We start from the raw sequence: 24,626 nt of genomic DNA, 5'->3' as shown, positions 1-24,626 counted from the left end.
AGGGAAAAGTAATGAAAAGCAGCTAACCCTTGTGGAAATGCACCTCGTCATAAGTCAGCGCATTCGGGGGAAGAGAGGAGAAAACTGGGGAAACAGCAAAAAGTCCAAGAGTATAATGTGTCAACTGAAATATCCAGGCTGTGAGTAAACTCTTTGCAACTCCCAAGGCAATAGTTTTATCCCATATCTTCAACCAAAATCAATGTTCAGATGATGCATGTCCAGGGACAGAGAGTACAATCAACACATTTGCACTTACTTATGACTGCAAAAAGTGAATCTCATGGGTCATCATCATTTTATTTGTGAAATGGCCACTTTAGTAATGCTCCTAACAATTATTACAGATTAAGGGTCTCTGGTTCTGTATCTGCAACTCCCAACCATTAAGCTCAGCAGTTACTGAGTGAGAGGCAAGCACTTCTCCAAAGGAAGAGATTAAAACCATGAGTAGAACCAGTAATTTTATTTCAAAATTGCATTTTCACTTAAGATATAAATGGTCCAATGGCTGTCTCCTAATAAGATTCTCTTTGCTTCTTTTACTGGAGAGCAAGCAAAGGAAGAACACAGCTGAGCAAAGCAGGATTTATTTGTTTTAGAATGGATTTATTCCCTTTTAGCTGTGTCTAAATTGCGATTTTTATTGTGGCTCAGAAATCTTCACTGATATAACAGGTCAAACCAGGGTCTGTGTGGTGGAGTAGTTGGCTAGTACTGTAGAGTGCACTTCAGTATATTTTTATTCTCCATTGCGTTTGCAAATCCTGCTTCATGCAGCAGCATAAAATGAAGTCATTTAATGGTTCATTTGAAATGAGCCATGCTAGCTTTCTTCTAATCGTGCACTTTCATACTGGGATAGGTTGCGAATTGCACTTGCTTGTAGGACCTTTTGCAGTTTTTATTTATATGTGTGGGTGTATGTGTGAAATATAACGGGATAAATGATTGACATTTAAAATAAAATGACAGCACAGCCATGATTTACCAAAATTACCATAATGATTTTCTTTTTGGAATTGTAATTGACTTATTTCATTGATTTATTATTTATTTATGTAAATTTTCCCCTCAATTGATTGTGCATTAAATGAATGACACACAGCACAGTGGGGAACAGCTTCGTTGTTATTTCATAGCTTTGAATCATTTGATTGCAAGCTTATCTGAAGTGGTATTTCTTCATTTGTAGAATTCATATTCCATTATTTGCCTGACCAAATTCAGCATGGGGTGAGGGGGTGGGGAGGGTCTTTGAAGAGGTAAGTGTTAAATGTCCACTCATTTGTCACTTTTTTTTATTATTGTGGGATTGTATTTATATTAAAAGTGTTATTTTATGTTCAATGAAAATTGTTTTACATAACATAAGAATTAGGAACAGGAGTAGGCCATCTAGCCCCTCGAGCCTGCTCCGCCATTCAACAAGATCATGGCTGATCTGGCCGTGGACTCAGCTCCACTTACCCGCCCGCTCCCCATAACCCTTAATTCCCTTATTGGTTAAAAATCGATCTATCTGTGATTTGAATACATTCAATGAGCTAGCCTCAACTGCTTCCTTGGGCAGAGAATTCCACAGATTCACAACCCTCTGGGAGAAGAAATTCCTTCTCAACTCGGTTTTAAATTGGCTCCCCCGTATTTTGAGGCTGTGCCCCCTAATTCTAGTCTCCCCCACCAGTGGAAACAACCTCTCTGCTTCTATCTTGTCTATCCCTTCCATTATTTTAAATGTTTCTATAAGATCACCCCTCATCCTTCTGAACTCCAATGAGTAAAGACCCAGTCTACTCAATCTATCATCATAAGGTAACCCCCTCATCTCCGGAATCAGCCGAGTGAATCGTCTCTGTACCCCCTCCAAAGCTAGTATATCCTTCCTTAAGTAAGGTGACCAAAACTGCACGCAGTACTCCAGGTACGGCCTCACCAATACCCTATACAGTTGCAGCAGGACCTCCCTGCATTTGTACTCCATCCCTCTCACAATGAAGGCCAACATTCCATTTGCCTTCCTGATTACCTGCTGCACCTGAAAACTAACTTTTTGGGATTCATGCACAAGGACCCCCAGGTCCCTTTGCATCGCAGCATGTTGTAATTTCTCCCCATTCAAATAATATTCCCTTTTACTGTTCTTTTTTCCAAGGTGGATGACCTCACATTTCCGACATTGTATTCCATTTGCCAAACCTTAGCCCATTTGCTTAACCTATCTAAATCTCTTTGCAGCCTCTCTGTGTCCTCTACACAATCCGCTTTCCCACTAATCTTTGTGTCATCTGCAAATTTTGTTACACTACACTCTGTCCCCTCTTCCAGGTCATCTATGTATATTGTAAACAGTTGTGGTCCCAGCACCGATCCCTGTGGCACACCACTAACCACCGATTTCCAACCCGAAAAGGACCCATTTATCCTGACTCTCTGCTTTCTGTAAGCCAGCCAATTCTCTATCCATGCTAATACATTTCCTCTGACTCCGCGTACCTTTATCTTCTGCAGTAACCTTTTGTGTGGCACCTTATCGAATGCCTTTTGGAAATCTAAATACACCACATCCATCGGTACACCTCTATCCACCATGCTCGTTATATCCTCAAAGAATTCCAGTAAATTAGTTATACATGATTTTCCCTTCATGAATCCATGTTGCATCTGCTTGATTGCACTATTCCTATCTAGATGTCCCGTTATTTCTTTCTTAATGATAGCTTCAAGCATTTTCCCCACTACAGATGTTAAACTAACCAGCCTATAGTTACCTGCCTTTTGTCTGCCCCCTTTTTTAAACAGAGGCGTTACATTAGCTGCTTTCCAATCCGCTGGTACCGCCCCAGAGTCCAGAGAATTTTGGTAGATTATAACGAATGCATCTGCTATAACTTCCGCCATCTCTTTTGGAATGCATTTCATCAGGACCAGGGGACTTGTCTACCTTGAGTCCCATTAGCCTGTCCAGCACTACCCCCCTAGTGATAGTGATTGTCTCAAGGTCCTCCCTTCCCACATTCCTGTGACCAGCAATTTTTGGCATGATTTTTGTGTCTTCCACTGTGAAGACCGAAGCAAAATAATTGTTTAAGGTCTCAGCCATTTCCACATTTCCCATTATTAAATCCCCCTTCTCATCTTCTAAGGGACCAACATTTACTTTAGTCACTCTTTTCTGTTTTATATATCGGTAAAAGCTTTTACTATCTGTTTTTATGTTTTGCGCAAGTTTACTTTCGTAATCTATCTTTCCTTTCTTTATTACTTTCTTAGTCATTCTTTGCTGTCGTTTAAAATTTTCCCAATCTTCTAGTTTCCCGCTAACCTTGGCCACCTTATACGCATTGGTCTTTGATTTGATACTCTCCTTTATTTCCTTGGTTATCCACGGCTGGTTATCCCTTCTCTTACCGCCCTTTTTCACTGGAATATATTTTTGTTGAGCACTATGAAAGAGCTCCTTAAAAGTCCTCCACCGTTCCTCAATTGTGCCACCATTTAGTCTGTGTTTCCAGTCTACTTTAGCCAACTCTGCCCTCATCCCACTGTAGTCCCCTTTGTTTAAGCATAGTACGCTCGTTTGAGACACTACTTCCTCACCCTCAATCTGTATTACAAATTCAAACATACTGTGATCACTCATTCCGAGAGGATCTTTTACTCGGATCGTTTATTATTCCTGTCTCATTACACAGGACCAGATCTAAGATAGCTTGCTCCCTTGTAGGTTCTGTAACATACTGTTCTTAGAAACAATCCCGTATGCATTCTATGAATTCCTCCTCGAGGCTACCCCGTGCGATTTGATTTGACCAATCGATATGTAGGTTAAAATCCCCCTCTCTCTTCTCACTTAAAAGTCCTTGCTCAAGTGACCATTTCTGATGTTTGAACTTCGATAGTTAATATCAGTGGGCTATTTAATCATAGGGGCATTGTGACTGATGCTGACCCAGTTCTCTCCCAACAATCATGCACACACATTTTTATGCAGGGAATATGGTGTAACAACTAGGGTGGGAATCCTAGTTGTATTTTTTTTTCTCCTTTCCTTGGGGAGCAAGGACAATTATGGCACCCTAACTTCTGCCCTGACAGATATAACTCAACACAAAACTGGGATTGGACCAGCGACCTGCTGCTGCTGTATGGCTAAGCATCAAAGTATATTTACCCACTAAGCCATTGGACTTTAATAACATAAATATTTTTAGCTACAGTGTTTTTTTTTTTATCACCCATTTAAATTTTTCTTTCCTGACTATAAATCTTCCTTTGCCACACATTATTCAATTGGCAGAAAAGACAAGGGGAGTTTGAACTGTCCCCTGGTTTCTACACATGCTGATGTTAGTTGTCTATGATAGGATGAATGAGGTGTGTCTCTGGTATTGACCTCTTACTGGCCATTGCTTAGCATGTCCCCAACAGTATGGCTGAGATTTTGAATACGATATGAGGAATCCGTAGATGTGAATCTTTATCTTTTCATGTCATAATGCATCGAACAAGCTCTTCACCTATAGCCTTCAGAATGCTTGCTGCTAGGTATGCCTCTGGCTCTCCATTCCTGGTTGTGGGATATTGACTTAGCTGAATTCAATGTTGTAATTTTCTTGCTCTTAAGCAAAAAAATTCAAAGAAATTTTGTTAGGGGGAAGATTTATCCCAGTATCCAACTGCCTATTCTCCAAATGAGCCTTAGTATTGAATGAATAATAGCTGGCTGTTTGGGAGGGACAGAACAAGTTGAGCTTAAACCTGATCCTCTCTACATATACATATCCTCCAGCAGTTACTGTAGGGGCCAGTTGCAACAATCACTACTGCTCTGGCTGAGATCAGCTCGCTTTTACACTCCAAAAATTATATGCAGAGCCCTGAGACATTCTGACAACATGATAAGGTGATCTAATTGAAACATACAACATTCTTACAGAGCTTGACAGGGTAGATGCAGGGAGGATGTTTCACTGGCTGGGAAGTCTAGAACCAGAGGCTCACAGTCTCAGAATAAGTAGTCGGCCATTTAGGACTGAGATGAGGAGAAATGTCTTCACTCAGAGGGTGGTGGATTTTTTGAATTCTCCACCCCAGAGGGCTGTGGATGCTCACTCGTTGAGTATATTCAAGACAGAGATCGGCAGATTTTTGAATATTAAGGTAATCAAGGGAAATGGGGATAGTGCAGGCAAATGGAGTTGAGGTTGAAGATCAGCCATGATCTTATTGAATGGTGGAGCAGGCTCGAGGGGGCAAATGGCCTACTACTGCTCCTATTTCTTTTACTCTGATGATAAGATATTATTTAAATCCAAGTCTTTCCAAGAGTCTAAATGTAACTAACCTTGTTTAGTAGGATTCGGCCACATAGTGCTTTTACCCATTGGGCTATTTGTACAGCACTAATCCATTTCTTATTTTGTAATACTCATTGAATGAGCTGAACTATATTAAAATTTGAATTTGGTACAGCACGCTCTCATCTGAGTCAGAAGGTTATGTATGGGTTCAAGTCCCACTCCAGGGAAGCAGGTCATCCCCGACTCCGGGGGACTGCCAAGAAGAAGATGATATAATTCCAAGATTTTTTTTTAATACACTGCCTGCTGTAGCTACAGTGATATTGATGTAGAAGTAGTATTATTGCAATCCTCCCACCAACAATCCGTTAAATATAAAAGTCTAGTTAAAAATCAAATCTAAGAAAGACTTGCACTCTGCTACCCCACCGGCACTACCATTTTCCATGTGGGTGTGCTGATCAGACTGCAGTTGTATATTCCCACCCATTAGCAGTCTGACTCAGCTTCTCACACAGCATGTAGTAAAGTGACAGATAAGAGACCTGGGGAGAGTAGAGGAGGTGTGATCTGTTGGATACTTTGGATCAAAAATATAAAATAATTATGAAATCAAACAGTATACATAAACAGTAGGATTTACAAAACAAATTAGAAAGGGTACATAAGCTCTTTTTATGCACCACTTAAATGGGGCGTCATTATCTTGGACATAAGTGGTGAATGTTGATAGAGACACTATGAAAATACCCCAGTTGACAAAAGGAAAGCACCTACTCTTCGAGGTTAAATCATGAGAAATTATTTAAAATCTAGCAGCCCCCATGTAAGTCACACGTCAAACACTGGATGCATACTCTACTCCTTGCCTCTTGGCCCCTCCATATGGAAACTGGCAAAGATCTATAGACATAAGCAAAACCCACCAGACAATGGCATAGTGAGTGACCACATCAGCACACTCGCAACACTTTCACTCCAATAAAAGAGTTCTTCAGTGTTTTCCACAGCCCTGTTCACTAAGCAAAGCTCACTTACTACCACAATGCACCACATATTATATTAAGTCCTTTCTAAAAATGAGTGCTACAGATATGAAATCTTGTGACCAAATAACAATTGCAAAAAACATAAGAACATTAGAAATAGGAGCAGGAGTAGACTATTTGGCCCCTCGAGCCTGCTCAGCCATTTAATAAGATCATGGCTGATTTGATCATGGACTCAGCTCCACTTCCTTGCCCGCTCCCCATAACTCTTTATTCCCTTATCGCTCAAAAATCTGTCTATCTCCACCTTAATTATATTCAATGACCCAGCCTCCACAGCTCTCTGGGGCAGAGAATTCCACAGATTTACCACCCTCTGAGAGAAGAAATTCCTCCACATATCAGTTTTAAATGGGCGGCCCCTTATTCTGAGACTATGCCCCCTAGTTTTAGTTTCCCCTATGAGTGGAAATATCCTCTCTGCATCCACTTTGTCGAGCCCCCTCATTATCTTATATGTTTCGATAAGATCATCTCTTATTCTTCTGAACTCTAATGAGTATAGGCCCAACCTATCTTCATAATCAACTCCTTCATCTCCGGAATCAACCTAGTGAACCTTCTCTGAATAGCCTCCAATGCAAGTATATCCTTCCTTAAATATGGAGACCAAAACTGTACGCAGTACTCCAGGTGTGGTCTCACCAATACCTTGTAAAGTTGTAGCAGGACTTCCCTGCTTTTATACTCCATCTCCCTTGCAATAAAGGCCAACATTCCATTTGCCTTCCTGATTACTTGCTGTATCTGCATACTAACCTTTTGTGTTTCATGCACAAGTACCCCCACGTCCCTCTGTACTGCAGCACTTTGCAATTTTTCTCCATTTAAATTATAATTTGCTGTTCTATTTTTTTCTGCCAAAGTGGATAATCTCACATTTTCCCACATTATATTCCATGTACCAAATTTTTGCCCAGTCACTTCGCCTGTCTATATCCCTTTGCAGATTTCTTGTGTCCTCCTCACAACTTGCTTTCCCACCCATCTTTGTATCATCAGCAAACTTGGCAACATTACACTTGGTCCCTTCATCCAAGTCATTAATATAGATTGTAAATAGTTGAGGCCCCAGTGAAAGGAAGTGGGTACTGATTCATTTGGTGACTCACCAATATCATCATGTTATCTATTGTGTCTGCTACTAAAATATTTTAACTTTTACAAAACGTGTGATCCAAGATTGAGAAATCATTGCAAAAATCGGATGGCAGTAATACTGTTCCAACATCTATTTGGCAGCTTTGAGGTAAAGTTGTCAGGTGAGATTGTTTTGACAATGGAACCTACATGAACATCATGACAATGGTGCTTTAAGGTGTTGGTTTTCTGTGCTTTTTATTTGTTTGGTCACCAATACTGTCCTTAGCACAACATATCTACCATAATTTTATCTGTTACTGTGTGTGGATAAATCTTTGGGTTTTTCTACAGCTTTTGTTCTGTGGTTGCCAGTTTTCATCATATGGTATGTTTTTTTTAATAGATGCTCCAATAATTTCAACGGTGTGAATCAGGCATCATCTTATGGCATGGAGCTACCCCTTATTGAGACTAAAAAGGTTTCAGTAAACAGTTCTGGTCACCACATTACAGAAAAGATGTGATTATACTCGAGAAGTTCTAGACGAGATTTATGAGGATGCTGCCAGGGCTGGAGAATTTTAGCTTTGAGGAAAGATTGGCTAGGTTGGGGTTCTCTTTTTTGGAACAGAGGAGGTAGAGATTTAATTGATGTGTATAAAATTATGAGGGACCTAGATAGAGTGGATAAGAAGGATCTATTTCCCTTAGTAGAGAGGTCAATTATCAAGGGGCATAGAGTTAAAGTAATTGATAGAAGGTTTAGAGGGGAGTTGAGAAGAATTTATTTCACCCCGAGTGTGGTGGGGGTCTGGAACTCATTGCCTGAAAGGGTGGTAGAGGCAGAAACCCTCATCACTTGAAGTGCTGTAACCTATAAGGCTATGGACCAAGAGCTCGAAAGTGGGATTAGGCTGGATAGCTCTTTTACGGCCGAATGGCCTCCTACTGTGCTGTAAATTTCTATGATTCCATGATTCATCAGCAACAAAGCACTCAAGCTATAGTCCCTCTTCCCTATCCTTCCTTTCACTGGACTAAACCTGTCCAGTTTTGGTCAGCAATCGGTGGGAGCCTTGTTCAGCATACATGTTTAGTGAAGCTGAAGGTTGATGCAAATTAATCCTTCCAAGACTGCTTCGGACACATGCACATACACTAGACTAACATGGGACATGGGTTCAGATACCCCCTACAAGATTTGCAAGAAACAGACACATTTCCCTCGCCACAACTCAAAACATACGCACGTATGTGTACACGATTGTTCGAGACTGAACGCATATCTTCCCCACTACACAAATTTTGAAAACAAAAAGTTTATCAAATTTTTATTTTTTGAAAAACCTATCTTTATTGTTATGGCTTCAGGCATATTGAACATGATAATTGTATCTGGCACAGAGGAACAATGTGTCCCACTGAATATTCACACAGCTATTTCAGGAGAGACAGGTGCCATTAAAGCCAAAATTTGTTCTCGCAGGAACAATTTGGATCTGAGAAACAGCAGCAATTTTAATTTGAATTCATTGATGAACATCCCTAAAGTGCAATGTGACTTTTGAAATTTTCAGTTTTGCACTGTTACTGTAGTTTAGGACTTAAAATAATGTGTTAAGCTAATTATTTAGAATAAAGAAATCATCCACACTCGATAAAGTTAAGCTCGAAAAGCTCTTTTGCCATGAGTCGTTGCCAAATCTGTCACCAGCTCTTTGACTCATCACTTTAATGATGGCATACTTGCTTTTTTCCAGTGCATTTTCTCCCCTCCCTTCCTCCCCTCCTTTCATCACTTCTTTTCCTGTGTAGCTCCCAAACCCTTGGAACACTGTTTCAGTGTATTTCTGCTTTAAGTCTGTGCTATTGGGAATGGAGCTGTAGTTGTCTTGTTTTGAAAGCAGGTTTGGTGTGCACTTTTTTTTGTAGTTTGTTGCATTGGTGATTGTACAATACTTAAATTATTTGGCATGTTTGCAGACGAGCATTCTTCAGGCAATGCAAATTGCCATTTGATGCTGCGAAAAGATGGTTATTTAATAGTCTCTAAAAGGACAGATATCTTAGTATTGCCTGGACAACCTGTGGGGAGGGGGGGTTGGGGGCAAAGTAAAACTGAAAGCCCGGCTCGCAGGTAGCGAGCAGCTGCTACATTTGATATTTTTTTGGGGGGGCGGGTATTTTCTGTTGGTATGAATCGTCTACCCTTTTTGATATTATTTAGCATGCCTTTTACTGTTTTGGTAGCGTTTCTTTTGGAGCGAGCCGGTCCTCCCGATATCATTATATTATTCTAGACAATGAGCAATGTTTATTTCGTAAACAGCCGAACCTGTTCTCGAGAGAGATTTGCAGGACCGGAATTGTTTGCATTTTCTGTACATGTATTGCTGTATAATGTTACTTTAAAATATTTCCTATGGGGAATGAAGTGTTGATTTGCAATTCGCTCCGGGAAGGTGTTATTGTGCGTGTGTGTGGGGAGGAGGGGGGGGGGGGGGGGAGAGTAATTGCCATGCAAGTAGTTGCCAGCATTCCGTATGTGGCAGAAAACTTATTTTATTATTGAATGTTTCTCGTGCATTGCAAAGCTGATGCATCGCCCTGTGTGTATGTTTTTTTTGTTTTGTTGTTGCGCTGTATCGGATTGGCTGCATTTCTTTTTTTTTCGGGGGCTCTCCATTTAGATATGTGTGTGTTTTTTCCCCCCTCTCTCTCTCTCTCTCTCTGCCTGTTGGGAATTGTCAGCTTTGCCGTGCAGGGGGTCTGGTCGAGCCGCGGCTGCAAGACGTTCCCCATTGACTCGTCACGTACAAAATGCCAGTGTGACCGACTCTCCAGGTTCGCCATTTTGGCTCAGCTCTCTTCAGATTCGGTAAGTCCTTTTTAATATATATATTTTTTTTTGCAAAAAAAAAATGTTGCATTAATCTCTGGAAATAATATAAAATATGCAGGTAAATTCATTGTGACTGAATGCAGCAAAGCCAGGGACATGCCAGCTGTGACTGGAGGCTGACATTTCATTAAAAAATATATGTGTATGACTGCTGCATCTATTAAGAAGCTAGAATTTACCATGGCTCCTGGTATTGGAATGAATTGCAATCAGAATTTATTCAAATGTTCTATCCAAATGCTTTCACATGATATTAGGCTAAATTGCAATTTAATTGCTTCAAATATATATATATATATATATAGGAGTAAAACGGTTAAACACACACACACATATTGCCAAATGCAGATCTGTTTTATACATAAAGTAAATATGTTCGAATAGTGCGTGGTCAGTGCACACCATCGAGAATATTACATTTCTAATGTGACTATAAATATATTACACATGACATCCAGTGCATTTCTATTGATTGTCAACATTTAATTCTTATTTGGCTGCTAAATATTCTCATCAGAATGTTCTTTATTGTTATGAGTATTAATACTTCATATGATTTGGTGTGTTGCATGCAAGTATCAATTGCTTATTTGTAATCAATGCAAATTGACTTGATAGTAAACATTATTGCTATTTATTCAAGACGTCAGTGTTGATCGAGAAAAAAAGTCATTTTGCACCAGGATGGTAAACTAAGTGACATAGTTATAAGATAAACATCTGCTAAATGTTGTACCATATGTGTGTGTTTCGCTTTCTACCGAATTTAAATGAACAACTAAGAAAACAATTTGTGAGTTTGGCACCATGTGTCAAACACAAGCTCATTCTTCAAGTGCTATACATTATAATAGCACAGGGAAGTAAAACTTCTGTGGTCAGCTGTACATGCTAAATGTACATTAATGATTCTCTATTAAATCAACTCTGATGCCAATATAAAGTGAAAGTGTAAAACTATTTAAATTGTCCTTTTGTGTCCATTGCTAATGGAATTGACCATTTATGTGAATGGATGTGTCATGCACTAAGAATAAGATGGATGCTGGTCATGATGTTGGATAGATGCTGCTTAGTTGCGTCTAAAATACAAGCTAAACCAACTCTAATATTTCAGAATATTGCCTTGAATTATTATTTATTATTTATATAAATGTATTATTTATTGGTGAGAGATCATGGGAGACTGCAGCAAAATGAATTTTTTTTGGTTTTTATAAACAAGTGATTGTTACACTTTATATTATTAATGCTGGCTATTAAGGCTGATACTAACTAACTTAAATGGTTTTTCATTCAGATACATTTTAATTAATGATTCTTGTGTAATTGAATCTCCAGTTTATCAATGCTCATTATGTATGTTTGATACTGTGTTTTTCAGTGACCTATAACAATGACATTTATCCTAATGGTTTTGTTATATAGTGATTTGTGTATTGAAAAATTGCATTTTTTATGCATACCATAGCAAAATGCAATCTGTATATAATATGGATTTTATAGATTTTATCTATATCTATTTAACAACAAATGTAAACAAATAAACTTTTTAAATGAATAGAAAGAATGAGTATTGGTCTTGAACAAGGCATTTTTTATGTGGAATCTGCCCGTTGGTAAATGTTAATGTTCATGCAGAATATTGTGACTCCAGCATCAAGCAGACAAATTAGTTTGTGCATTCAGAAGACAGATTTTTTTGTGTATGAAAAATGAGTAATAGTATAAATAATGACAGGAAATGCAAAGCAAATCAGGCAGCATCTGAAAGAGAAAGATGGATTAGCAATTTAGGTATGACCTGAAGTTCTTTTGAGGGTCACACCTGACCCATGTTTTCTACTTCAGATGCTGATCAACCTGCTGTATATTTCCAGCTTTTTTGCTCTTGCTTTAGACATCCGGCCTTTGAGGTTTTCTTTTTTATCTCTACCAGTATAATGGGCAGTATTGGCAGTTCATTTTCGTAGCAAGCACGTGATTGACTCTATTAATTATTGCTTGCCCAAGTGACCTATAACTCTGTGGAACAGATTATGATTACAATCAGCTTTGCTTTTTGCAAAGTTATTGATTGTGAGAAGAAAATTATTCCGTCAAAGGAACACGATTACTTCACTGCCATTGTTGGTACTAATCAATTTTTCCAACAATCTTTTGGTTCATTAAAAATATACAGGCTGTAAGAGTCCTGAGTAAAATGTCTCAATCCAGTTCCCAGTTGAGCATGGGCCAACAGCACAAAGCCTCCTAATTTGAGATAATTGACACTGAATTGGCAGTGTCACTCAGAGAGGCTGTGGAGATAGAAATATCACATTAGTACAATAGAGATGGATTTCTGAAGTTACGGGGATAGGACGGGAAAGTGGAGTTGTTCAGCCGAATGGCAAAGCAGGCTCGAGGGGCCGAATGGCTTACTCCAACTGCTATTTCTTATGTTCATATGTTCTTAAGGCTGAGGCAGAGGGAATTTTATTTTGTAATTAACTGCTACATGGACCTCCAAATGCTTGATTAAAGTGAGAGGGTGCTTCATTTCTGATACTATATCCCTCAACTTATTTCCACAACATCTACAGAATAAATGATGTATATATTTTCCCCCCCGCCCCATGAGACAGAAATGATCAAAATCATGGTTGAGTCTATTGTCAGGGTTACACGGTAGGGGATTAGGACAAAAATGTACTGAAGCAACTCTAGCAAAACTGAACACCACAAACAAATTCAATATTTTTCATGATTTAAAAAAATATGTAATTCTTAGAGGACCTGGCAAAATAGATCACTAGCAGTTATTGCCTAGTATCCATAGTATTCTGTCACCATGTCTCAGTTGGCAGTTCTCTCAGTTCTAGACCCAAAGATTGCTGGTTTGAGCACCACAGCAGGACTTGAATGCTTGATTTAAGTTGACAATCTAGTGCCATGCTAATGGAGGACTACCGTGTGGAAGATACAGTCTTTTGGATGAGATGTTAAGTTGAGTTTTTGACTTGTTCAAGGGGAGCATTGAAAATCCCATTCTTTGAAGAAGAGCAGGGAGTTCTCTTGGTGCCTTGACCAATATTTTTCTCTACTTCAATAGAGGCAAGAAAATAGATTAACTGATGTTTGTCTCACTGTTGTTTTGGAGAAAGTGCTGTTGCCGAATAGGTATTGCCTTTGCCTACATTACAACAGTGACTACACTTCACAAGTATGTCATTCGCAGTAAAGCGCTTTGGGAGGTCCTGAGATCGTAAAAGGCGTTATATAAACGCAAGTTCTTTCTTTCTATAACAGCAGTCATTCCATTCTGAAAGTGATCCATCGTGTGAAGTGCTTTGAGATGTTTCAATGGTATGGTAAGGATCTTGATATGTGCTAATATTTTGTTTTGTACATATTTAAAATCAAAGTAGTGCTGCAGATTCTCCTGTCAGATCTATCATCTTGGAACTAAGTTGGATAGGATCGTGCAACTGTGCATTCTTTCAAACTGCATGACACAGTTTCCTCAGTGGTAGTAAGCATAGAACTTGCATTTATATTGTACTATTTGTGTTCTCAGCATATACTTCATGGCCAATTAATTATTCTTGACCTGTAATCTGAACAACATGTAATTGTTATGTATGCAAACATGGCAGCCACGTTGCACGCAGGAAGGTTCCACAAACATCAAATGAGATAAATGATTAGTTAATTCTGTTTTAGTGTTTTTGGTAGGGCACTGGGAGTACTTCCTGCTCTTCTTCAAATAGTACCATGGGATCTTTTATATCCACCTGACCAGGCAGACAGGGACTCTGTTTTACGTTTCATCCAGATGGCAGCACCTCGAATGGTGCAGCACTCCCTTGGTGCTGCATTGACGTGTCATCTTAGAGACTCAACTCAAAGTGCAGTCTGACTCAGAAGTGAGAGTGCTACCACGAAGCCAAACTGAGACTATAGGTGTCATTCATACACACCTGCGTTGGGCTCATTACTACTTTTGACCCTACACAAAATTAGGAATTTGGTGGACCATCAGGAAAGACAAGACGTCTCCACTAGAGCTGATGCTTAGTGAAACTATTGGGAAAGAATCCTGGATCTGTGGGGGAGGTAGACTCCTTCCCCATCTCAGCCAGGTTTTGCCCTCTTCTCTAGGGTTAATCTGGCAAATAAGCAAACTAGCAAATATTTTCATTCCAGGAATTCCAAGTCGTGACAACAATCTTGAGAAGATAGATCTGTAAGCTGAAATTCCAACATTTTAGTGTTGAGAATAATATTCATGTTTATTTTCCAGTAATCAAATATATAGATGCACAGCCAGCAGGCTGCATACGTGAAACTGGCTTGGTGCTAGGACTGAAAATATTTTGATACTGTATGTTACAGATTTCAGGACTGTCCATGTGATTTGTATTGTAAGGAGTCCCAGCTATTATTTGGGAAATGTAGTAAACAGTGAGGAGGATAGTAACAGACTTCAGGAGGATGTAGACAGACTGGTGAAATGGGCGGACACGTGACAAATGACAAATGCAATTTAACACAGAGAAGTGTGAAGTGTTGCATTCAGGCAGGTAATATAACTGGAATGGTACAATTTTAAAAGGGGTACAGGAACAAAGAGACCTGGGGATTTACATACACACATTTTTGAAGGTGGCAGGATAAGTTGAGAAAGTTGTTGTAAAAGCGTATAGATCCTTTCAGTACAAAAGCAATGAAGTTATGCTAAATCACTGGTTGAGAACCACACTTCAGTAAGGATGTCAAGTCCTTGGAGAGGGTGCAGAAGAGATTTACAGGTTGAATCTTATCTGGAACCCTCGGGACCTGGCCTTTTCTGGATAAAGAATTTTTCTGGACGAGCAGTGGTCATGTTAAATTGGATGGCACAAGTACTGAGCATGGGGTTATCGGGGCTGGCTGGCTTTGGAATTGGGAGTGCGGCAGCGAGATCATGGAAGGGGGCGGTGGATCGCGGGGTCAGGCCAGCGATTGCAGGAATTGGCAGCGAGGAAGGACTTCCAATTTGTTCATGTCGAAGTTCTGTGCATGCGCCACCTGGTGGCTGGGAATGGTTCTGGACAAGGGCTGGTTCTGGATAAGGGAGTTCTGGATAAGGGAGGTTCAACCTGTACTAGCATAGTACCAGGGATGCAGGACTTCAGTTATGTGGAGAAACTAGAGAAGCTGGGGTTTTTTCTCCTTGGAGCAGAGAAGGTTAGTGGGAGATTTAATAGAGGTGATCAAAATCATGAACAAATAAGGAAAAACTGTTTCCAGTGGCAGAAGGGTTGGTTACCGAAGCACACACATTCGGGCAAGATGAAGATAATTGTTTTTACACAGCAGGTTGTTATCATCTGGAATGCACTACCTGAAAAGGGTGATGGAAGCAGATTCAGTAATAACTTTCAAAAGTGAATTGGATACACACTTGATGGGGGGGAAATTTGCAGCGCCATGGGGAATGGGCAGGGGAATGGGAGTAATTGGATAGCTCTTTCTAAGAACCGGCACAGGCATGATGGGCTGAGTGGCCTCCTCTGTGCTCTTATCATTCTATGATTTGTACAATACTGTTGGTGCTCCTAATCAAGTCATTGCTGTAAAATGATATTGCTTTGTTTCAAACCAATTCCACACTGATGCAGTGAATACCTCTGCCTACTGGCATCACACAAACATGCCCCTATTTTGGCATTAACTGGCATTAGGCCGAGACCCCAAGCTCTGGAATTCCCTTCCTAAACCTTTCCACCTCTCTACTTCTCTTTCCTCCTTCAAGACGCTCTTTAAAATCTACCTCGTTACCTGCCCTAATTTCTCCTTGTGCGACTCGTTATCAATTTTTAATAATCTCATAATGTTCCTGTGAAATGTCTTGGGATGTTTCACTACGTTAAAGGCGCTATATAAATACAAGTTGTTGTTGTAGATTGGCAAAGTCACTTATAGAGGCCACAGGATGACTGGTGTAGGAAATACATTAGTGAATTAGAGCTACTTTACCAAGGTTGGGGTGAGGCTAATTGTTCGGACACTGTAGGGGTAGCTTTACTTTCCGTTTAGCCATGCCACAGCTGAACTATCAATGCTTCATGTGGACATCCTAGAATGGGTATTCCTTTTTCCAGTGCTAACATCCTTGGCCTTGATGAGCACAAAAATAGCATTTAGTTAGCTTTGTAAACAGAAATGCACAATGACATTATTGATGTGGCATCATATAGAACATTGGGTTCTCTAAGATTGTCCTCATCTTTAAACAATGTTGCAGTACTTCATGCTGCGGTAAGTGTAGCATTTGATGTGGCATAAACGTGCCCAGCAGCGAATATGAAGCAGAATTTTGTGGCAGTTTTATTGACTGTTCTGGAAGTTGAGCCTGTCTGAAAACGCAAAAAAAATAAGATGAATCCCTTTAAAAAATGATGGCTACTAAGACAACATTTTCAGATGGATTGAGACATCTTCGCCTTGAAATGACTGCAGTATTAGCTACAAACACTTAACACATTACCATGATATTCCTTTGTCAATTATTTTAACCTGGCTTTAACTGATTTATTTTAAGTGGGTTGATGCCCACTTCAACATAACAGACAAAGAATGTCATGTGAAAACTTAGTGCGTTCATACGCTAATATTGCAAACAATCATTTTTAGGATCTTTCATCTCGATCACTTGTTTAGTTACATTGAAGTCTGTCTTAAAGGCCATTTGCTGAGAAATGTGTAATCTGATCAATCAGACTTGAACTTCTGTATGGCGTCTTATTTTTGGAGACCCTATGAAGTTGTTCTTGAAGATGAACATTGTTGGCATCTTTTGTTATCAAGTAAGTGAATACCTGTACCATGTAAATTTCAAAGAATTATAATGTAATTAGAATTTATTGGAGAATGTACTTCAATTATTGTAGAATAAACATAAAATAAAATGTTTTGCAAAAAATAGAGGAATGTGGAGGGTTATGGTATGCGATAGATCCCATCTTAATAACATGAGGAGAAAATGGACAGTTTTTTTTCATAAACTGAAGTATTTGTATTTACTGATGATTGGAAGCCCCATTACTAAAGGAAGATATATGACAATATGAAGAAGCATAAAAGTAAAATTACGTACGAGCATATGGATTGTAGTACTGATCCACAGCAGTCTTGAGACACAGCATTGATCCCACAACACAGTTGAGTTCCTGATCTTGGCTGTGCCACTATGGTAAAGTAGATGCGAGGCAATTTCTCACTCTTCTCCCCGCCCCCTCCCACCACCACTCATGGAAAATGTGAAGGAGCCATGCTGTCATTCCTCCCCAAGCAGTTGCCTTGCAACGGCAGGTGCTTAGGAGTAGACCCCTAAGCCTCCGAAGCATAGACTTTACATGTCTTAGGAAGTACTTGTCCCAAGGTATACTTGTCCCAAGGTATAAAAGGGAAAGAACCAGAGGGGAAAAATAAAACTGCCATATCGAACTGATTTGACTGTTAGTTTAAACTGTTCAACTCAGTAGTTTTCTGTGCTATTGATTAGTTTGAAAATAAAGAGTGCATCAAAATAGTTGTTTTCCATCTTCAAATCATTGAACTCGCAATATTATGTATTGGTGCTTTGAACTTTATCCACCATTACTCGTGCCAGATCGTACACTACACACACCTAACTGTGTCTGTCAGGTACAGATGTTAATATCAATACAGTGTTTTCTCATTAATATATTTCTACAGAAAACCAATAATTACATTTCCTTTCTACCACTAAAAGGACATCATACAGATATAGCCAACACAATTGCTTACTTAACTGTGATGTGATAGTGAAAGCAACATCATTGTTGAGAATTCTAACATGGGGAGTGTTATGTATGAAACCCTATGTAAACTGTATCATACCGCATACTGGTTGGAGTCCCAAGGATCCCAGCATCCCTTGGGAGCACTGTATATAAGCAGGCCTTCCCATGCTGTACGAACACTCAGGAGTTTGAATAAAGGAGCTAAGGTCACACTTACTCATGTCTGCAGTACTCAGTTACATTACTTTATTATGAGCTTAACAACTGGCGACGAGATAACGAACAATCACGTGAAAATGCAGAGAACTGTTGGTAACTTGGAGAAATTCTCAGAAGGGGACGATTGGGAGGGCTTCGTGGAGCGACTCGACCAATACTTCGTGGCCAATGAGCTGGAAGGAGACGAGAATGCTGCCAAACGAAGGGTTATCCTCCTCACCGTCTGTGGGGCAACAACCTATGGCCTCAAGAAGAATCTTCTAGCTCTGGTGAAACCAACAACCAAATCATATGAAGAACTGTGTACACTGGTCCGGGAGCACCTAAATCCGAAGGAAAGCATTCTGATGACAAGGTATCGATTTTACACGTGTCAACGGTCTGAAGGCCAGGAAGTGATGAGCTACGTCGCCGAACTAAGGCGCCTTTGTGCTTGGCATTGGCCATGAGATTATCCTTCGCAAACTATTGACTGTTGAAACACCGAACCTGAGCAAAGCCATAACGATAGCCCAGGCATTTATGTCCACCAGCGATAACACCAAACAAATTTTGCAGCATAAAGAGGTTTCGGCAAGTACTGTACGCAAAGTAACATCGTTTTCAGGCAGGAATGCATATGGCAGACTGTACACGCCTGCAGCTGCACGACCTCAAATGACCCAGAGACCGCCATCAAGTGTGAATGTGAGGCAATTAACACCTTGCTGGTGCTGCCCTTCAATGCTGCTTCAAACACTATGTGTGCAAAGGCTGTGGAACAATGGGACACCTCCAGCGAATGTACAGACGAGCTGCAAACCCTGCAAACCACCACGTTGCAGAGGAAGATCGATCCATGGCGGATCAGGCTGAACTAGAGACTCAAACCGAGGAGGCAGAAGTGTACGGGGTACACACCCTCACCACGAAATGTCCACCGATCATGCTAAAAGTCGAACTGGACGGAATTCCAGTATCCATGGAACTGGACACGGGTGCGAGTCAGTCTATCATGAGCAAAAAGTCCTTTGACAGGCTGTGGTGCAACAAGGCACACAGGCCCAAGCTGAGCCCCATTCATACCAAACTAAGAACTTGCAATAAAGAGCTGATCCCTGTTATTGGCAGCGCAGCAGTAAAAGTCTCCTATGATGGAGCAGTGCACGAACTACCACTAAGGATTGTATCAGGAGATGGCCCCACACTGTTCGGCAGAAGATGGCTGGGAAAAATCCGCTGGAACTGGGACGACATCCGAGCGCTTTCGTCCGTCGACGACGCCTCGTGTGCCCAGGTTCTGAGCAAGTTCCTGCCATTGTTTGAGCCAGGCATCGGAAGTTTCTTGGGGGCGAAGGTGCAGATCCACTTGGTTTCCGGTACACGACTCATCCACCACAAGGCACGAGGGGTGCCATATATGATGCGAGAGAAAGTGGAAATTGAGCTGGACAGGCTGTAGCGAGAAGGCATCATCGCAATGGTGGTCTTCAAAGAATGGGCCAATCCAATTGTTCCGGTTCTCAAAGGCGATGGCACGGTCAGAATTTGTGGGGACTATAAAGTAACAATTAACCGTTTTTCGCGACAGGACCAGTATCCGCTACGCAGATGACTTATTTGCGACCCTGGCTGGAGGAAAGACATTCACCAAGTTGGACCTGACCTCGGCCTATATGACGCAGGAGCTGGCGGAATCTTCGAAAGGCCTCACCTGCATCAACACGCACAATAGATGCCCGTTTGGGATTCGATCGGCCGGGGCAGTTTTCCAAAGGAACAAGGAGAGCCTGCTAAAATCGGTTCCGCAAACGACATACTGGTCACAGGTCGGGACACCATCGAACACTTGAATAACCTGGAAGAGGTTCTAAGTTGGCTAGATCGCGTGGGACTCAGGTTGAAATGCTCGAAGTGTGTTTGCCTGGCGCCAGACATCGAGTTCTTTGGGAGAAGAATCGCGGCAGACTGCCTCAGACCCACCGACGCCAAGGCTGAGGCCATCAGGAACGCACCGAGACCATAGAACGTGATGGAGCTGCGGTCGCTCCTGGGACTCCTCAACTATTTTGTGAACTTCCTACCCGGGTTAAGCACCTTATTAGAACCCCTACATGTGCTGCTATGCAAGAGAGATGACTGGGTATGGGGGAAATCACAAGAGGCTGCTTTAAAGAAAGCCAGAAATCTGTTATATTCCAACAAATTGCGTATTCTGTATAACCCATGTAAACGTTTAGTGCTAGCTTGCGATCCGTCTTCGTATGGGGTCGGGTGTGTGTTACAACAACAAACGAATAGGGAACATTGCAACCGGTCGCCTATGCGTCCAGGAGTTTGTCCAAGGCCAAAAGGGCCTACAGCATGATTGAAAAATAAGCTCTGGCATGCGTTTACCGGGTGAAAAAATGCACCAGTATCTGTTTGGTCTCAAGTTTGAGTTAGAAACTGACCATAAGCCGCTCATATCGCTATTCTCAGAGAGCAAAGGGATTAATACCAATGCCTATGCCCGCATCCAAAAATGGGCGCTCACGCTTTCTGCATATAACTATGTAATCCGCCACAGACCAGGCACAGAGAACTGCGCTGATACTCTCTGTCGACTACCATTGCCCACCACCGGGGTGGAAATGGCACAGCCTTGGTGATGGATGCATTGGAAAATGAAAAGTCACCCGTTACGGCCCGCCAGGTCAGGACCTGGACCAGCCAGGATCCTTTACTGTCCCTTGTAAAAAAACTGTGTCCTCCATGAGAGCTATTCCAGCGTCCCAGCGGAGGATGCACGAAGAGATCAAGCCGTTCCAGCGACGCAGACGAAATGTCCATACAGGCGGACTGTCTTTTCTGGGGCAATCACATGGTTTTGCCTAAGAAAGGCAGGGAAATGTTCATACGCGACCTACACAGTACCCACCCAGGCATAGTAATGATGAAACCTATAGCCAGATCCCATGTGTGGTGGCCCGGCATCGACTCAAATTTGGAGTCATGCGTGCGCCAATGCAACACTTGCTCTCAACTGAGCAATGCACCGAGAGAGGCACCGCTAAGTTTGTGGTCATGGTCCTCCAAACTGTGGACTAGGATCCACGTTGACTTTGCGGGCCCGCAAGCACATCCACTGCTACCATCGAAAGCCTATGAGCGATGTTCGCCACGCATGGCCTGCCTGATGTCCTTGTCAGCGACAATGGGCCGTGCTTCACCAGTGCTGAATTCAAGGAATTCATGACCTGCAATGGGATCAAGCACGTCACATCTGCCCCGTTCAAGCCCGCATCCAACCCGCAGGCAGAACGGGCAGTCCAAACCATCAAGCAAAGCTCGAAACGTGTGTCGGAAGGCTCCCTGCAGACCCACCTGTCCCGAGTCCTGCTCCGCTACTGCACCAGACCCCACTCGCTCACCGGGGTTCCCCCAGTCGAGCTGCTCATGAAAAGGGCGCTCAAATCTAGGCTCTCTCTTGTCCACCCTGATCTCCATGATCACGTCGAGCGCAAGCAGCATCAACAAAACATGTACCATGATCGCGCAAACTTGTCACGCGATACTGAGGTCAATGACCCTGTATTTGTACTCAACTATGGACATGGTCCCAAATGACTTGCTGGCACTATCATAGCCAAAGCAAGGAGAAGAGCGATCATGGCTCATAGGCTTTCGATGGTAGCAGTGGATGTGCTTGCGGGCCCGCAAAGTCAACGTGTATCCTAGACCACAGTTTGGAGGGCCATGACCACAAACTTAGCGGTGCCTCTCTGGGTGCATTGCTCAGTTGAGAAGAGAGATCGAGGCTGTCTACAAAAGGCCCAGCATCGAGGAGAGGAGAGGGAGTTCGTGAGTCAGCGAGAGGCGGAGCAGGGAGATCGAGGCTGTCTACAAAAGGCCCAGCATCGAGGAGAGGCTCGGGAGTTCGTGAGTCGGCGAGAGGTGGAGCGGGGAGATCGAGGCAGCCTACTTAAGGCCCAGTATCGAGGAGAGGCTCGGGAGTTCGTGAGTCAGGGAGATCGAGGCTGTCTACAAAAGGCCCAGCTCGAGGAGAGGCTCGGGAGTTCGTGAGTCGGCGAGAGGTGGAGCAGGGAGATCGAGGCAGCCTACTTAAGGCCCAGTATCGAGGAGAGGCTCGGGAGTTCGTGAGTCGGCGAGAGGTGGAGCAGGGAGATCGAGGCAGCCTACTTAAGGCCCAGTATCGAGGAGAGGCTCGGGAGTTCGTGAGTCGGCGAGAGGTGGAGCGGGGAGATCGAGGCAGCCTACTTAAGGCCCAGTATCGAGGAGAGGCTCGGGAGTTCGTGAGTCGGCGAGAGGTGGAGCGGGGAGATCGAGGCAGCCTACTTAAGGCCCAGTATCGAGGAGAGGCTCGGGAGTTCGTGAGTCAGGGAGAGATGGAGCGGGGAGATCGAGGCAGCCTACTTAAGGCCCAGTATCGAGGAGAGGCTCGGGAGTTCGTGAGTCAGGGAGAGATGGAGCGGGGAGATCGAGGCAGCCTACTTAAGGCCCAGTATCGAGGAGAGGCTCGGGAGTTCGTGAGTCAGCGAGAGGCGGAGCGGGGAGATCGATGCGGCCTACAAAAGGCCCAGCTTGAGGAGAGGCTCGGGAGTTCGTGAGTCAGCGAGAGGCCAGCTGGTGCAGCTGCAGCAGAGAGAGAAGGCAAAAAAGAAGTAGAAAGAAATCGAAAGGTGACATCACAGCCAAGGGGGTAAGTGATTGGCTGGTGATTGGTAAGTAGTTTTTCTTTTTCTTTCTTTTTCACCAAGTAATATTTAGCATTGTTGTTGTCAAATTAAGTTAGTCTCAGGGTTATGTCATGGCAGGACAGCTCGGACATGTGTTATGCTCCTCCTGTACTATGTGGGAAGTCAGGGACGCTTCCGGTGTCCCTGACGACTACGTGTGCGGGAAGTGTATCCACCTCCAGCTCCTGACGGACCGCATTGCGGCACTGGAGCTGCGGGTGGATGAACTCTGGAGCATCCATGATGCTGAGAATGACATGAATAGCACGTTTAGCGAGTTGCTCTTACCGCAGGTAAAGGGTACACAGCCAGATAGGGAATGGGTGATCAACAGGAAGAGCAGTGGAAGGAAGGTAGTGCAGGGGTCCCTTCTGGTCATCCCCCTGCAAAACAGATACACCACTTTGGGAGCTGTTGAGGGGGATGACTCATCAGGGGAGGGCAGCAGCAGCCAAGTTCATGGCACCGTGGGTGGCTCTGCTGCACAGGAGGGCAGGAAAAAGAGTGGGAGAGCTATAGTGATAGGGGATTCTGCTGTAAGGGGAATAGATAAGCGTTTCTGCGGCCACAACCAAGACTCCAGGATGGTATGTTGCCTCCCTGGTGCAAGGGTCAAGGATGTCTCGGAGCGGGTGCAGGACATTCTGAAAAGGGAGGGTGATCAGCCAGTTATCGTGGTGCATATAGGTACCAACGATGTAGGTACAAAACGGGATGAGGTCCTACGAGACGAATTTAAGGAGCTAGGAGCTAAATTAAAAAGTAGGACCTCAAAAGTAGTAATCTCAGGATTGCTACAAGTGCCACGTGCTAGTCAGAGTAGGAATCGCAGGATAGCTCAGATGAATATGTGGCTTGAGGAGTGGTGCAGAAGGGAGGGATTCAAATTCCTGGGACATTGGAACCGGTTCTGGGGGAGGTGGGACCAGTACAAACCGGATGGTCTGCACCTGGGCAGGACTGGAACCAATGTATTTGCAATGCTTTTGGGGAGGAGTTAAACTAACATGGCAGGGGGATGGGAACCTATGAAGGGAGACAGAGGGAAATAAAATGGAGGCAGAAGCAAAAGATAGAAAGGAGAATAGTAAAAGTGGAAGGCAGAGAAACTCATGGTAAAAAACAAAAAGTACCTCATTATAGCAAAATTCTAAAGGGCCAAAGTGTGTTTAAAAAGACAAGCCTGAAGGCTCTGTGCCTCAATGCGAGGCGTATTCGGAATAAGGTGGATGAATTGACTGCTTAACGGATATGATGTAATTGGCATCACGGAGACATGACTCCAGGGTGACCAAGGCTGGGAACTCAACATCCAGGGGTATTCAACATTTAGGAAGGATAGACAGAGAGGAAAAGGAGGCAGGGTGGCGCTGCTGGTTAAAGAGGAAATTAATGCAATAGTAAGGAGGGACATTAGCCTGGATGATGTGGAATCGGTATGGGTGGAGCTGCGGAATACCAAAGGGTAGAAAACGCTAGTGGGAGTTGTGTACAGACCACCAAACAGTAGCAGTGAGGTTGGGGACAGCATCAAACAAGAAATAAGGAATGTGTGCAAT

At 42.7% G+C, this 24,626-nt stretch overlaps 1 protein-coding gene across 1 annotated transcript in view; it reads left to right on the top strand.

Moving 5' to 3' along the window:
• adgrb1a (adhesion G protein-coupled receptor B1a) overlaps positions 1-24,626 on the top strand; it is a 691,398-nt gene that overhangs the window by 485,554 nt on the left and 181,218 nt on the right. Inside the window, exon 18 of the mRNA XM_070888471.1 lies at positions 10,187-10,313. Within this exon, the coding sequence (XP_070744572.1) occupies positions 10,187-10,313 (127 nt within the window). The remainder of the gene's footprint in view (positions 1-10,186; positions 10,314-24,626) is intronic.

The sequence above is a fragment of the Pristiophorus japonicus genome, chromosome 1 (genome assembly GCF_044704955.1).
Source record: "Pristiophorus japonicus isolate sPriJap1 chromosome 1, sPriJap1.hap1, whole genome shotgun sequence".
Taxonomy (NCBI): Eukaryota; Metazoa; Chordata; class Chondrichthyes; family Pristiophoridae; genus Pristiophorus; species Pristiophorus japonicus.
This window is presented reverse-complemented; position numbering and strand designations above follow the sequence as displayed.